Source organism: Hylobates moloch, unplaced genomic scaffold (genome assembly GCF_009828535.3).
Source record: "Hylobates moloch isolate HMO894 unplaced genomic scaffold, HMol_V3 SCAFFOLD_19, whole genome shotgun sequence".
NCBI classification, from domain to species: domain Eukaryota; kingdom Metazoa; phylum Chordata; class Mammalia; order Primates; family Hylobatidae; genus Hylobates; species Hylobates moloch.
In genome coordinates, this window is record NW_026652294.1 from 17,224,373 (window position 1) to 17,240,219 (window position 15,847).

At 40.7% G+C, this 15,847-nt stretch overlaps 1 protein-coding gene across 4 annotated transcripts in view; it reads right to left on the minus strand.

Moving 5' to 3' along the window:
• HMGXB4 (HMG-box containing 4) overlaps window positions 1-15,847 on the minus strand; it is a 53,899-nt gene that overhangs the window by 10,606 nt on the left and 27,446 nt on the right. For all 4 annotated transcript variants that reach the window (XM_058431194.1, XM_032140140.2, XM_032140137.2 and 1 more), the window contains one exon: window positions 462-543. In XM_058431194.1, coding sequence (XP_058287177.1) covers window positions 462-543 — 82 coding nt within the window. The remainder of the gene's footprint in view (window positions 1-461; window positions 544-15,847) is intronic.

Consider the following 15,847-nt stretch of genomic DNA (forward strand, 5'->3'; position numbering starts at 1 on the left):
TATGATGTTCTGTAGGCTAGGTGTATTAAATGCATTTTTGACTTACAGTATTTTCAATTTTCAATGGGTTTATCAGGATGTAACACTATCATAAGTTGAAGAGCATCTTTACAACAATATAATACAAGACATCTCATTATAACTTTACGTCCAAGGGCAGTTTAAGGAAAAGGCCAATTATAGAATCTTGGAAATAAACAATTGTATATTTTTGTGCATTTATGTATGTGCTTTATAACATTTATTTTAACACAGTTTCCCACCTTATCAGTTTAAGAGATATGTATAGAAAGTTCATCTCTTTTACAGATGAGGTAAACTAAGGCAAAATCTAAAGTGATTTGCAGAACTGAGGAAAGAAACAAGATTTATGCTCTAATGCTACAGGAAGAAGAAATTAATTGCACTGCTTCAAGATATAAATGGAAAGCAAAAGCGCTACAGATCAGCAATGTTCTTACCTATACCTGGATGGTCAGCCACAATGGTCACGCGATACTCTTTACAGAACACCTGGTAGGCCGACATGTTCTTCTTTTTTGGCTAGTGCCGCATAGAAGATACAACAGGGTAAGACTTGATTAGAACCCAAGTTTAGTAACCCTGAATCCATAGTAATAAAATAGAAGGATACCTAAACTTTTTCATCAGTGGAAGAGTTCCAAACTACTAACCAGCTTTCCTAAACAGGATAATATTTTTTTTTTTTCTTTTTTGAGATAAGAGTCTCACTCTGTCGCCCAGGCTGGAGTGCAGTGGCGCAATCTTGGCTCACTGTAACCTCCGCCTCCTGGGTTCAAGCGATTCTCCTGCCTCAGCCTTCCAAGTAGCTGAGATTACAGGTGCCTACAACCACACCCGGGTAATTTTTGTATTTTTAGTAGAGATGGGGTTTCACCATGTTGGCCAGGCTGGTCTCGAACTCCTGACCTCAGGCGATCTGCCCACCTCGGCCTCCCAAAGTGCTGGGATTACAGGCTTGAGCCACCGTGCCTGGCCAGGAAAATACATTTTTAATCCATGTTACTTACCACTCAGAGATGAACATCAGTTTTAATTTTAGTAGGTAAAAACCACATGCTAAATTATTTGTAAAGATCTTCCTTCTCCCTATATACAATCCCATGTTACACATTTCTTTCAGAATTAAGTGCTAAGAAAATCTTTACCTGGGGTGTCTATTTTTCTCATCTTTGAAAATCTGAACCACATAATTTCCTTTTAAACTTTGGAGCCAGAAACCCAAAAGCCAAATCTATGTTCTTTTTGCTTCTCTGGTTTTGATTTCTAATCTTGTAATTTCCCTCATCCTGCTTTTATTGTCATTTGTAGCTTCTCATTATTGGATTGTTCACATTTTTTGGGTTCAAGGTGAGAAGTGAATAAATAACTGAAGATAATTCTTTGGTAGTCACTGTCAGATGCAACGCCTTCACTTCAACAAACTGCTGTGTACTACCTGAGGCATGTTTGTTCTTCACTACATTCTGACAATGCCAAAAGGAATATATGATTTTTGAGAAACAAAATCAAATTATTTTTAAAGTCAGTTCAACAAGAGATATATAAAACAGAAGATTTGATTTCTATGCATTCCATTTTACAATTACACATGGTCTAAGGGGAAAAAGTTAAGTTTTTCCTATCTAGAAAGAGACATGCAATTAGATTCATCTATCCAAATTTCCCATTGTGAGCATGGGAAAAATTAAAGTCAGAGAAACTGTAACTTGCTGAGGGTACCACCACTAAGCTAGTATAACAGACCCTGCCAGTTATAACCACAACCCAGGTAGCCCTGACTTTCAGGGCCATGCATTATGGGCCCAAGAAAGAACATATGTTGCTCCCTTACAGAGAAAGTTAACTATTTAAAATAGAAAGAGTTATCACTTAATAATCTTAATCTAACAAATCTTTTCAGTATGGCTTTCCTCAAAAACTCATCTGGAAGCATCAAAATATGATTCTCCGTCTTTCATCTACTCCTAGTCCTTTTTGGCCCTACAGTTATTAAAATGACATGAATGTGCCTGGGTGGGGTGGCTCACACCTGTAATCCAGCACTTTGGGAGGCCGAGGCAGGCAGATCACGAGGTCATCCTGGGTAACACGGTGAAACCCCGTCTCTACTAAAAATATAAAAAAATATAAAAAATTAGCAGGCGTGGTGGTGGGCGCCTGTAGTCCCAGCTACTCGGGAGACTGAGGCAGGAGAATGGTGTGAACCTGGGAGGCGGAGCTTGCAGTGAGCTGAGATTGCGCCACTACACTCCAGCCTGGGCGACAGAGCGAGACTCCATCTCGACAACAACAAAAAAATATGACATGAATGTATGGTGCTTTAAAAGCCCTTGGGAGCTTTTGTTTGCCTTAAGAGTCAGGTTTTGTGACAAAAACCAAACCAGCCATACAGTCCTGTCTCATAACTTCAGATTTGTATCTTGCTTTAAACAAAGCTCGATTGTGCACTCTGTCTAGCTGCCTTAGTTCTTCATGTTGTTGCCATAAAATAACGACCCTCAAAGGACAAAGACTGAGGCTGATGGCAATAAAAAGCTTATGTGAGGACTCTGACTTTAATTCCAAAAGCGATTCGGAAATCATTTGATGAATAGAAACATTCCTAGAACACCTTCCAAGGTTAACTGCTTTGAATGAGATTGCACTTATTTGGAGATAAAATTTGTGGTATGTTTGTTAAATTTCATACTAATCTTTTAATAATGGCTTATCTATATGCCTGACATTTGCTAGAATACATGATGAAAGAATAATTTGTGGAAGTCTATATGCTGCCAAATCTTTCCCAACTGTACAATCAATCTCACTACAGAATACTGAGAACATTAGAAAGTATATATGCTTGAGAGATTTCATAGCTTGTTTGGCATATTATAAAACTTACAAGGAAGGCGTTTAACGTTTTCTCAAACACAGTACTGTAAAAGGTTAATGTTCCTATTCTATAAGGCTATCTATAGCTGTCACACTAATCACAATTCTTGGCCAATATACTATAGATCCAAATTCACATACTGAAGAAAAGGGTTTCCTTCATAACTCTTACGAAGGACTTTATTCAATTATGTAGAAAATAGATTAGCGTTTATTGAGTACCTGTGCTGGGTGGTGGTATAGCAAGTAGTTAGGAGGATAAGCTTTTGAAGCCCAGATCTAATTCTAAGGAAGTTAAGCTGCATAAAATAGTGGAAAACACATGAAATTTACAATTTAAAGACCCACAATCTTGTCTCAGCTTCACCATATACCAATTATTGGATCCTGAATAAAACACATGGGAAGTGGATAGCTTTTCTAATGTGTGATATTAAAAGTATTTCAATGGCAATTAAGGAAAAGCAGAGACTAAGATTTCAAAGGTAGTAGAAAAAAAGTAACCCATTAAAGTATTCTACTATTCATTTATTAATATTTACTGAGTATCCATATTGCCAGACACTGGGAATACAGATAAGGATCAGATGCAGAATCTAACAAATGAGGCAGTTAAATATGTCATTCTAATAAAACACAGTGCTATTATAGGGAAAGCATTGGGTGCTATGGGAACACGTAGTAGGAGTAACTTCCCAAGTTAGGGAGTCAAAGAAAGCCTTCTGGAGGAAGTGACATTTAATCTAAACCAGAGAGTTGGATAGAAGTAGGCAGATGAAGGGTGGTTAAGAGTGTTCTAGGCAGAGGCAACAACATGGGGCACATTCATCAAAGAAGAGAGAGGTAAGAGATGATGTTAGAGAGGCAGGCAGAGCCCATCAACTGAGGCCATGTAACCCATATTAAAGTGCATGGATTCTGTCCGGAAGATGCCATTCAAGTATTTTAAGCAGGAAGTTATATAGTCAGGGTTACACTTAAGGACTATGGAGAACAAACTGGAGAAAAACAAGAGCAAAGGCAGGAAGACCAATCAGGAGGCTGCTGCAGGAGTGCGGGGAAGGGATGAATGATGATGGCCCACAATCAAGACAGTGGGTTGGGAGAAAAGCAAATAAACTGAGAAGGAGGAGGATGTGACAGGATTTATTAGAGATAGTGTGGCAAAATGGCTTTCAAGACCAGCGAATCTGCGTTAGAATCCTGACCATGCTGTTTACTAGTTACATGAATTGCTTCATTTTCCTGACATTTCGTTTCCCTACAAAACTTGGATAACACGATTTAACTCAAAGGTGGGAATTACTCCATTGCTGTGTGGCACTTCAGTAGGTACTCAATGTTATTTTTGTGGCAAGCAGAATTATAAGATGGCCCCCAAGACCCCTGCTCCTGGGTTTGCATTCCCGTAAGGGTGGGCAAGACATGGTCATGTTATGTTATATGGCAAGGGGATTTTGCAGATGCACTTAAGGTCTCTAGTGAGTTGACTCTGAGTTAGTCAAAAGGGAGATTATCCTGACTGGGCCTGACCATAGCAGGTGAGCACATAAAAGAGGCAAGAAGCCCAGCAAGCTATTTTGAAGACATCAACTGATTCTAAAGTTTATATGAAGAGGCCACAGACCCAGAATGGACAAGACAGTATTGAAGAAGAACAAAGTTGGAGCACTGACACTACCCTACTTCAATATTACTATGAAGCTACAATAACCAAGACAGTGTGGCATTAGTGAAAGAATACACAAATACATCAATGGAACAGAACAGAGGGCCCAGGAACAAATCTACCTAAATAAAGTCAACGAATCTTTGACAAAGGAGCAAGGACAATACAATGAAGAAAAGATAGTATTTTCAACAAATGATGCTGGGACAATTGGATATCCACATGTCAGAAAAAAAAAAAAAAAAAAAGGAATCTAGACACAGACCTTACCCCCTTCACAAATTAACTCAAAATAAGTCTCAGACCTATATGTAAAGTACAAAACTATAAAACTCCCGACGACAACACAGGAGATGATCTTGAGCTTGGCAATTACTTTTTAGAAACAGAAACCAAAGACAATCCATGAAAGAAGGAACTGATAAACTGGGGTTCATTAAAGAGATTAAAAACTTCTGCTCTGCAAAAGACACTTAAGAAAGACAATCCATAGACTGAGAAAATATTTACAAGGGGCATAGCTGATAAAGAACTATTATCCAAAAATCTCTCTTTTAAGACAAGATCTCACTCTGTTATGCAGGCTGGAGTGCAGTGGTGTGATCATAGCTCACTACAGTCTTGAATTCCTGGATTCAACTGATTCCCCAGCTTCAGCCTCCCGAGTAGTTAAGATTACGTGTGCCACCGTGCCTGGCTAATTTTTTTTTTTGTAGAGATGCAGTCTTGCTACGTTGCCACAGTGAGACTTCAAAAAATTAAAAAATTAGCTGGGTGTGGTGGTGCGTGCTTGTAGCCCCAGCTACTCAGGAGGCCGAGGTGGGATAATTGATTGTGCCCAGGAGTTTGAGGCTGTAGTGAGCTAGGATTGCACCTCTGCACTCCAGCCTGGGTGACAGAGTGAGACCCCATCTTAAAAAAATAATAACATTTAAAAAAACATAAAATTTAAAAGCCCCAGACCCCAGGTGGTGGTTTGGAAGGGGCTTAATGACATTTCTTGGGTAGACTCATTCCTAAAAATATTCAGTCACTCATTCTTTCAAGCAAGAAATATTGAAGGTATTGGGGACTCAATGGCCAATGAGACAGGCCAAGATCCTTGTCTGAATGGGGCTGAGATCCCATGGTATAGCCACTCTGGAAAACAGTTTGGTGGTTCTTACAAAACTAAACATTCTTAACATATAATCCATCAGCTGTGCTCGTTGATATTTACCCAAAGGAGTTGAAAACTCCCTTGTTTTCAAAGGATGTCCACACAAAAACCTGCACTTGGAAGTTTATAGCAGCTTCATTCATAATTGCCAAAACTTGACAGCAACCAAGACGTCCTACAATCAGCGAATGAATAAATTGTAGTACTATATCTAGACAATGGAATATTATTCAATGCTAAAAGGAAAAAAAGAAAGGTGTCGAGCCATGGAAAGACATGGGGGAAATTTAAGGACATATTATTAAGTGCAAGAAGCCAATCTGAAAAGGCCAGATAATGTATGATTCCAACTATGTGGCATTCTGGAAAAGGCAAAACTATGGAGACAATAAAAGGTTCAGTGGCTGCCAGGGAGGTAATGAATAGGTGGACCACAGGATTGTTAGGGCAGTGAAAATACTCTGCCTGAGACTGTAATGGTGGATACATGTCATGATACATTTGTCCAAACCCATAGAATGGACAACACCAATGTAAGAGGGAGCCCCAGTGTAAACTATGGACTCTGGGTGATAATGATGTGTCAGTGTAGGTTCATCAGTTGTAACAAATGTACTAGTCTGGTGGGGGATGTTGACAGTGTGGAAGGCTGTGCATGTGTGGGACAGGGGATATATGGGTTACCTGTGTACTTGCCTCTCAATTTTGTTGTTGACCTAAAGCTGCTGCTGCTGCAAAAAATAAAATCTTCAAGAGTTTCCTGAACAAATTTCACATGAATAGAAACCACATTGGCTGGGTGCGGTGGCTCACACCTGTAATCCCAGCACTTTGGGAGGCCAAGGTGGGCCGATCACCTGAGGTCAGCAGTTCAAGACCAGCCTGGCCAACATGGTGAAACCCCATCTCTTCTAAAAATAGAAAAATTAGCCAGGCATGGTGGCACGTGCCTGTAGTCCCAGCCACTCAGGAGGCTGAGGCATGAGAATCACTTGAACCTGGGAGGTGGAGGTTGCAGTGAGCTGAGATGGTGCCATTGCCCTCCAGCCTGGGCAACATGAGTAAAAGTGTCTCAAAACAAAAAAACAAAACAAACCCCCCCCGCCCCCCACATCGAACCAACGTTAAGAAACACACAAATAAAATGAGACAAGAAGGCACGAAAGTCTCTGCTGGTCTCGAATTTGAAGAAAACAAGTTGCCATGAGTTCTACAACTATAAGGGACTGAAAGCTGTCAACAACTTGAATGAGCTTGAGCCTCGGATGAGAACCCGGCTCTAGTGGACACCTTGATTTCAGTCTTGTGAGACCCTGAGCAGAGAACCCAGTTGAGTCCTCCAGGAGGAATTTGATCTACACAACTGTGAGATAGTAAATAGATGTTGTTTTAAACTGCTAAGCTTGTGATAATTTGTTATGCCACAAGAGAAAACTAATATGAATTCTTTTCTATTCCTTATGCATTTTCAAAAATAGAAGTTGTGGCACCCAAAAAGCCAATACAAGCTTTTTAAAAAATAAAAATTGTGGTGAAGGAGGATAGGGTGAAATCATTTGACCTTTATTAGACAAATAGCAGCAAGCCCTTTATTTTAAAATTTTTCATTGAAATAGCAAACCAAACTAAAAATACTATTTTAGTATTCTTCTGGTGAAGCCAGTCCTGTTTAGAGATGGTAAAGAAGTGTGTTGTGGGTGCTGGATCTCCTTTATTAATTCAGTATCAGCTTTTTATCTCCTAATGTCTTAAGTGTTCTAAGGATCCTCTCAAATCCTCCTTTATTGGGCCTAAGATACAATGGAGAGGCACCACACGCACACCCAAACACATACACACGCTCGCACATGAGTTCATGTAAGGGGTACTCGTGGCCATTTGGTGGGGTGTGGTTTAATTAGTCTGGGTGTTCCACCTGCCACTCATTCCACTCTAAGAACCTATACCTTGGAGTGAGTGGGACAGGAGATATAAATCTATTCTCCCCAGATAGTTTCTGTGTCTCTCTCAGTGTGGGCAACTCACTACACAAGTGTGATTCTGATGTTTGTAGCTAAGGTAATTTAAAAAATAAGGTAAAATCATGGTTCCTGAACAAGGCCAATGACTTCATCTGGTGGTGGAGAGAAAAATCTAGCTGCACTGGAATGACATTCTGTTGGGCTGAGACTCTGTCAGCCTTCAATGTGGAGCCTTTCTAAAGGATTTTCAAGGGAAACTGACTACTTACACTGTTCGCTTTACGTGCTGACTTAAAACCTAATCACTGTGTAAGATGCAACTCTAGTCTGTGGACCTAAAGTTCAGATTTCAAACTTAAGGGTTAAAAATTTTCCATGGCACATTTTTCTAAATTAAAAATATACAAATAGAGGATGATCTCTATAAATACAAAACATTTCCATGAGATTCCAAATGCAAGGCCAGTAATTCCACTCTAAATTTTCTCATGAAAGAAAACATACAGGATGGCAAGTAGATTACAGCTGGGATACACAAGACACTTCTTTAATTAACAAAATGTTAATATTTTAAAAACTTGGATACTTTATTATTAGTAGCAAATTACTTGCAACAAGTCCACTTAACTACATGTGACTCATGATGTTACCATTTTACTGCCAGGATCTCCTTTTAAATATTTGACGAGGTATGTCACAGTATCAAGAATATTCAAAAAGCAACTTCTTTTTAAGCAACAGGGTCTCACTATGTCACCCAGGATGGAGTGCAGTGGCTCATTATGGCTCACTGCAGCCTTGAACGGGTTTAAGTGATCATCCTGCCTTGGCCTCCCAAAACTCTGGGATTACAGGTATGTGCCACTGCTCCTGGCCCAAAATGCAACTTCTTAATGCTCTTTATAAAGTGTCCTGCTTAACTTTTTTGGGTCATAGAACTCTAATAACCTGATGAAAATCTCTCCTCATAACTCTAGTTTAAGATCCTGTTTTAAAGAATACAATATTTGGAAGTTGAAGCACAATACTGCTTATGATTCTTAAAAATGAAATTTGGTGGCTGGACGTGGTAGCTCATGCCTGTAATCCCAGCACTTTGGGAGGCCGAGGCAAGTGGATCACCTGAGGTTAGGAGTTCACGACCAGCCTGGCCAAGGTGGTGAAACCCTGTTTCCACTAAAAAGACAAAAATTAGCTGGGCGTGGTGGCGGGCACCTGTAATTCCAGCTACCTGGGAGGGTAAGGCAGGAGAATCACTTAAACCCTGGAGGCAGAGGTTGTAGTGAGCTGAGATTGCACCACTGCACTACAGCCTGGGTGACAAGAGCGAAAACCCGTCTCAAAAAAATAAAATAAAATAAAAAGAAATTTGGTGATGTTAATACTACGTACGAGCCACTGTCATAAGACCTTTACCCATAGAAATTCCCTTAAACCTCATAACAACCCTATGAAGTAAGTTCTATCATTCCTGCCAGTGTACAAATGAAGAAACTGAGATCCAGACTCACAACTCCATGGAGTGGCGGGGCCACTAAACACAGGCAGCCTGGCTTTGGAGCCTGGACTTGTAACCATTTTACCACCTGATGCTCTTCTGAACTAACTTGACTGAGATCCCCAAATCTGATCTGGCTAAAAAGAAAACCAGCAGATAAGTAAGGTTTCTACACCAAAGTTTTTATTTTAACTTCCTTGAATGAAAATCTTTCTACATGTACTCTATACTTCCACTATCTCTCATACCACATCAATGAATATAATTTAACCACTTTCTGTATATTGAAATGAGTGTGGCTCTTGCAGTCAGAAAAACCTGGGTTCTAATTCCTGTTCTGCCATGAACAGGTATGTCCCGGAGCATGCTATTTCATTTATTTAAGCTTATTTCTGTGAAACTGAGATGACAACACCTATACCTCATTGGGTTCTTGTGAAAATTCGGTGATATATGGTAGATAAAAAACTAGTGCAGTGCCTAGAACATACGAGGAACTCTACATGTACAGCTGTTAGGATTGTGCTTTGCCAATTCCTACTCAGTTCTCCTGCCCCTTCCTAGAAGGCCAGCCTGGTAGCAATTCTTCCTGCCTTCTACATACCTTCCGCTGGCTTCGCTTCAGTCATATCAACTTCCTGGGTTTCTCCGAACATCCTGTGCCCTCTGGCGTCTCAGGGCCTTCACAAATATTTTCCATTCCGTGACTGAGGTGCCTACTCCTATTTTCCACCTGATAATTCCTACTTGGCCTTAAGATTTGGTTCATATGACAGCTCTCCCAGGAAGCCAGCCATTCCGGGCTTTCCTTGCACTCTTTCAGTACTCTGCGCCCATGCCTCTGTTGAAGTTCAACACACCAAGTCCTTTCCAACCTTTTACTGGACTGAAAGCTCTTTGAGAGCAGACACTGTATCTTCATCTTTGTGTCCTTACCACCTGGGAGGATGTAAGAGCAGAGTAAATATGTACTATTGAATAGCAAAGTCTCAGAACTGTGCATGAAGAGGCCAAGTGTGTATTCATGTGTAGCACCTCATTTGATTTCCATGACATCCTTGTAAGTGAAGTAGGCTGGGTGCTAGTTCCCCATTTTAAGCATAAAGGAACAGAGGCAGAGAGGTCACAGGACTCACCTCACTGGTCCTTCTTTTAGTGACGACGAAGCTCTCTAATGAGCTGTAGGTTTTATAACATCTGCTTTTGCTCCTTAGAGGCCCTGTTTTCTTTCTGGTTCTTAACTATTTTCCAAATATGTGACGTAACCACAGATTTGGTTCCTAAAGGTAGGAGGTTATAGTAAGGTGGGTATTATATGCATAAAACATAATCTCCTTGCTTAGTCTAATATGTGAAATGAGTGGCTGAAAACAAAATTTTAAAAAGATGTTTTCAAATATATTTTGGACTTCTGAAGAACTTAAGACGTAAGCGAAAGTAACTGTAACAGCTGACATTTACTAAACCATGCCCTGTGCTAAGCATGTTACATGCACCACCTAATTTAATCTGACCCCAATTTACAAATGAGCAGAAGTGAGAAAGCAATCTCAGGAGAACAGACCTATTAAGTAGCAGACCAGAGTAAGAATCCAAGTCTGCTGAATTTGAGTCAAAGATGTATCATGGCACCGAGTAACCATGTCTTAAAGCTGTGGAAAGGCATGTGGCATAGTGGAAAGATTATAGCTTCTTCCTCTGTCAGTGGGGCTAATGATAATTATTAATCAAGAGTGGTAACATTCAGAAAATGCCTAGGAGAGCCTGGCACTCAATAGATGGTAGTGACTAATTTCTATCATTTATTGTTGCTGTTACTTAGCCTCAGGTTTGCCAGAGAGAGAAGTAATGTAATAGCATCACAAGTCTAGTTATGTTTCAGACTTGTGTTTATTACATCAACAATGTCTGGGTGTGCCAGGCATTAGGCTACCCGGCCCAGCATTAGGTTCAGAAAAATGTGCATATTTTGGAAACACACAGATAACTAAAGGCATGTCTCTGAAATGGCAACATTACGGGATATTATTTATTTATTTATTTTTTTGAGACACAGTCTCGCTCTGTCACCCATGCTGGAGGGCAGTGGCGTGATCTTGGCTCACTGCAATCTCCGCCTCCCGGGTTCAAGCGATTCTCCTGCCTCAGCCTCCCGAGTAGCTGGGATTACAGGTGCGCACCACTACGCCCGGCTAATTTTTGTACTTTTAGTAGAGACGGGGTTTCACCATGTTGGTCAGGCTAGTCTTGAACTCCTGACCTCATGATCCACCCACCTTGGCCTCCGAAAGTGCTAGATTACAGGTGTGAGCCACCACGCCCAGCTATTATTTTAAGTGACAAAAAACGGGCTTTTATTTGGGGTAAAACCAAAAGTAAGGTATATTTAAAATGTAATTGTATCCTGCTCCTCCTATATAAATGAAAAGCTTCCACTGTAATAAGATGATCTTTAGTGGGAAATCATCAAGATATTACCATATAATTTCTCTATTCTTCTTTAGAATGTAGGACTCAAAACCAATAAAACCAACCAATCAAACAACAAAAACCACCTCCGAAACAACTGAAAGGCTACTTTTCACCCAGGAAATAGTGTAATTTCCCTTCTTTGTGTCAGTCAAAATTCTCGAGTAAGAGCCCACCGCTGCTGCGTTCACTTCCACACCGCTCACTCTTTCCTCAACCCCTGACCCAGCTCCATTCCTATCTACTGCACTTGAACTCCTTGGCCTCTCTAGCACGAGATCGTTCTACTCTTGAAACTGTCTTTCTCCGCCCTTCTGTGTTTCTCCTCCAATATAGCTGCCCCCTCTTCCTCCTCTTATATAAATGCCCCTGTATAAGTGTTCTACAAAATTCTGCTGAGCTCAATTTCCTCTTGTCCATTTACCTATTTCATTTATCACACATGAACACTCAATTTCTCACCCAAGTTCCAGCCAAATTCTGGGTCTTGAACTTCCATTGCCACTGAGATAATTATAGTTTTTATTGAATGCTCACTGATGTGCTGAGCATCGTGCAAAGACAAAGTTCTCCAATGTTCTTGGTTCACAGTGCTTATGTGGGTTTTCAATGTGGTAGTTGCTTTTTACCTCTAGAGCACACACACTTGGCTTTGAAAAGATATGGCACTACTGAAAAGAACGTAACATACATTGTTGAAACTGGGAATTACTTTGAACTAGTAGTTCATAAGGTATCTGGGAGATGTCAAGTATTGCTGTTTGTCTCAAAATGTATTTAAAATATCAAGCGTTGTCCTGGTGAGTTTGATGTGGCGTCCCAGAGCGCCTTGGCACACCGAGGCCCTGAACACTTTTGCATGTATTGCCTCATTTAATCCTCACAACCCTAGGAGGTAAGTCTGTTATTATCCTCAACTTAGAGATGGAGTTGTTCTGTAACTTATCCAACATCACATTGTTTGTAAGTGGTTGAACAGAGCCAGGAATTGAACTCAGGTGGGTTCCACAGCACACGCTCTGAACCACTTAGCTATGTTGAATCTCCCGATCTAAATCTAACTTATCTTCTTCTCCCAAACCAGCTATTGTTCTTAACTTCTCTATTTTTATTAGAGTCCTAGTCCTAGAATCTAAGGTAGAAGGGGCCCACAGAGTCCTTTGGCATTTCTACCAGTAGTTTCTCCAGTCTCTGCTCATTGTAGGTTGAAGAAACACTACTCCTAAATCATTCTTTTCTACCTCTGGGTGGACTTTGTCCCTGACTTTTTTTTTTTTTGAGACAGGGTCTTACCATATTGCCCAGCTGGCTGTGAACTCCTGAGTTCAAGCAATCCTCCTGCCTCACCCTCCTACGTAGCTGAAACTCAGGTGCTTGCCACCGTGCCTGGCTAATTAAAAAAAAAAAAAATTAACAGGTAGAGTCTTGCTGTATCACCTAGGTTGGTCTCAAACTCTTGGGCTCTGGTGATCCCACCTCAGCCCCCCAAGTAGCTGGGATTACAGGTGCATGCCATTGTGCCTTCCTGTCCCTGACTTTTATACAGTTCTTTTTTATACTGAAACAAAACCCAGGAAAAGATATTTTTAAAAACCTTTATAGGAATTTTTAACGCACAAATCAGGTTTAAAAACCACAGTATATACATTATAAATGTTTGTTGGACAAATAAATGATTAAATTCAGATTATGACTACTTCAGATTTTTTGGACAGCCAGTCAAATATTAACTCTTAAGGTTTTTGCTATAAAATTCATTTTTCACTAGCAACTGCTAGCCACATGGGCAAATTATAGACAAGTCATTAACTCTGAAGAGCTTATTATTTTTCCAATGTATCTAGGTTCAAAGCTGAAGAGGTATTTCTTAGACTCATTTATGTTTCTGGCTTCCCAGATACAAGCCCACTAGGTCAGCAGTCCCCAACCTTTTTGGCACCAGGGACCGGTTTCGTGGAAAACAATTTTTCCACGGACCTGGGGCAGGGGTGGGGGTGGAGTTCGGGATAATTCAAGTGCATTCATTACATTATGCACTTTATTTCTATTATTATTACATTATTATGTTACATATAATAAAATAATTATACAACTCACCATCATGTAGAATCAGTGGGAGCCCTGAGCTTGTTTTCCTCCAACTAGATGGTCCCATCTGGGGGTGATGGGAGACAGTGACAGATCATCAGGCATTAGATTCTCATAAGGAGCCTGCTGGGGTTTGCGACGGGGTACAGCATGACAGTGTTTGTGCTCCTATGAGAATCTATTGCTGCTGCTGATCTGACAGGAGGTGGAGCTCAGGCAGTAATGTGAGCTCCCAACAGGCCATGGACGGCTACTGGTCCGTGGTCTGGGGATTGGGGACCCCTGCTCTAGGTAGATCTTGTCAATTTTTCCTTCAGAGCCTCTCCTGAATCAATCTCTTCAATTTTATTTTTCTCAAGCTTTTTTTTTTTTTCTTCTTTTTTAAAGAGACAGGGTCTTGGTCTGTCAACCAGGTTAGAGTGCAGTGGCACAATCACAACTCACAGAAGCTTTGAACTCCTGGGTTCAAGTGATCCTCCCACTTCAGCCTCAGGAGTAGCTGGGACTCCAGTCATGCGTCACCACACCTGGATCTTGCTAGATTGCCCAGGCCAGCCTTGAACTCTTGGACTCAAGCAATCCTCCTGTCTCTTAGGTTTTTATTACTAACCTTCTGGACTATAGTAACTCCCTTGGTTATTAGTCTCTCCCTAGTCTAATCCACCTTATACAACTCTATCATTTTATTCTTATCATTTAGATCATAACTAAACCTTGCTTATAAACCCCAAATTGCCTGCTGCCAAGTCCTTTACTTTGGCATTTAAGATTCTCTACAATTTGCTCCCAACCTACCTTTTCAGTACTATGTTTTCATCCACATATTCATTCGACATATAATTACAAAGTGTTTACTAAGGACATTGAGGAGTTCAAAATACTATAAGGTGGTAAAGGAGCTTATGTTCTGCCCCAAGCAGACAGTGCTGCTAAGTTAAAGAAATTGGGTGTAGCCCCTTCTATGAATTCTATTTTGTTTGTTTTGAGATGGAGTCTCACACTGTCGCCCAGGCTGGAGTACAGTGGCACAATCTCGGCTCACTGCAGCCTCTGCCTCCCAAGTTCAAGCAATTCTCCTGCCTCTGCCTCCAGAGCAGCTGAGATTACAGGCACATGCCACCACACCCAGCTAATTTTTGTATTTTTAGTAGAAATGGGGGTTTCACCATGTTGGCCAGGCTGGTCTCGAACTCCTGACCTCAAGTGATCTACCTGCCTCTGCTTCCCAAACTGCTGGGGTTACAGGTGTGAGCCACCGCACCCAGCTCCTTCTATGAATTCTAAGAACCAGTCTTCCCTGATAGTCTTTAATAAGGGAAACAGAATATGTACAAAGATAATGCCAATGTAAGGAAGAAAATAAGTGCAATAAGACAGCAAGGTAATATGGGAGTTTAGACGTTAATTCTAATGGGGGGTGTTCAGGATGTCTTAGAAGAGGTGGCATTTGAGTAGGTCTTGCAAAGAGGGCAGAGCTTCAATAGGCAGGAAGAGTAAGGTCACTGTAAAAAATGAGCAAAGGAATAGAGGTAAGAATGTATGGGAAGCAAGTCTGATTTCCACACAGTGTATGTTCAACAGACTAATAAGAGGTAAAGCTGAAAAGGGAGGATTAGGCTAAATCTAGACACTTAATGAATGCTTGGCCAAGGTTTGAACTTACCTGATATTTATTTCTTTGACAAGTATTTACTGACTGTCTACAATAGGCCAGATGACAGGTTAAACACTAGGGATAGCAAGACAGACGTGGTCCTGGTCCTCTTGGAGCTTAGAGTCTACCATAAAAGCAGTAAGAATCCACTAAAGATGCAGAACACAGGACTGTCATCATCAAGGTACTACTTAACATTAAGATTACTCTGGCATCAATGTGTGAGATTAACTGCACGGCAGAATAAAAAAAAAAAGGATACTTATTACAGTAAGTTTAGAAACGAATGAGGCCTAAGACAGTGGCAGTGGTAATGGCGGAGCCAAAGGCTTGAAACATATTAAGGAGGAAGACTATCAAGCTTAATATTTATGCAGAAATAGGTGGAGGGGAGTAGGGAAGGGGGAAATGTAAAGGTGAACCATGAGACTGGAAAAATCAGAACAGTTGT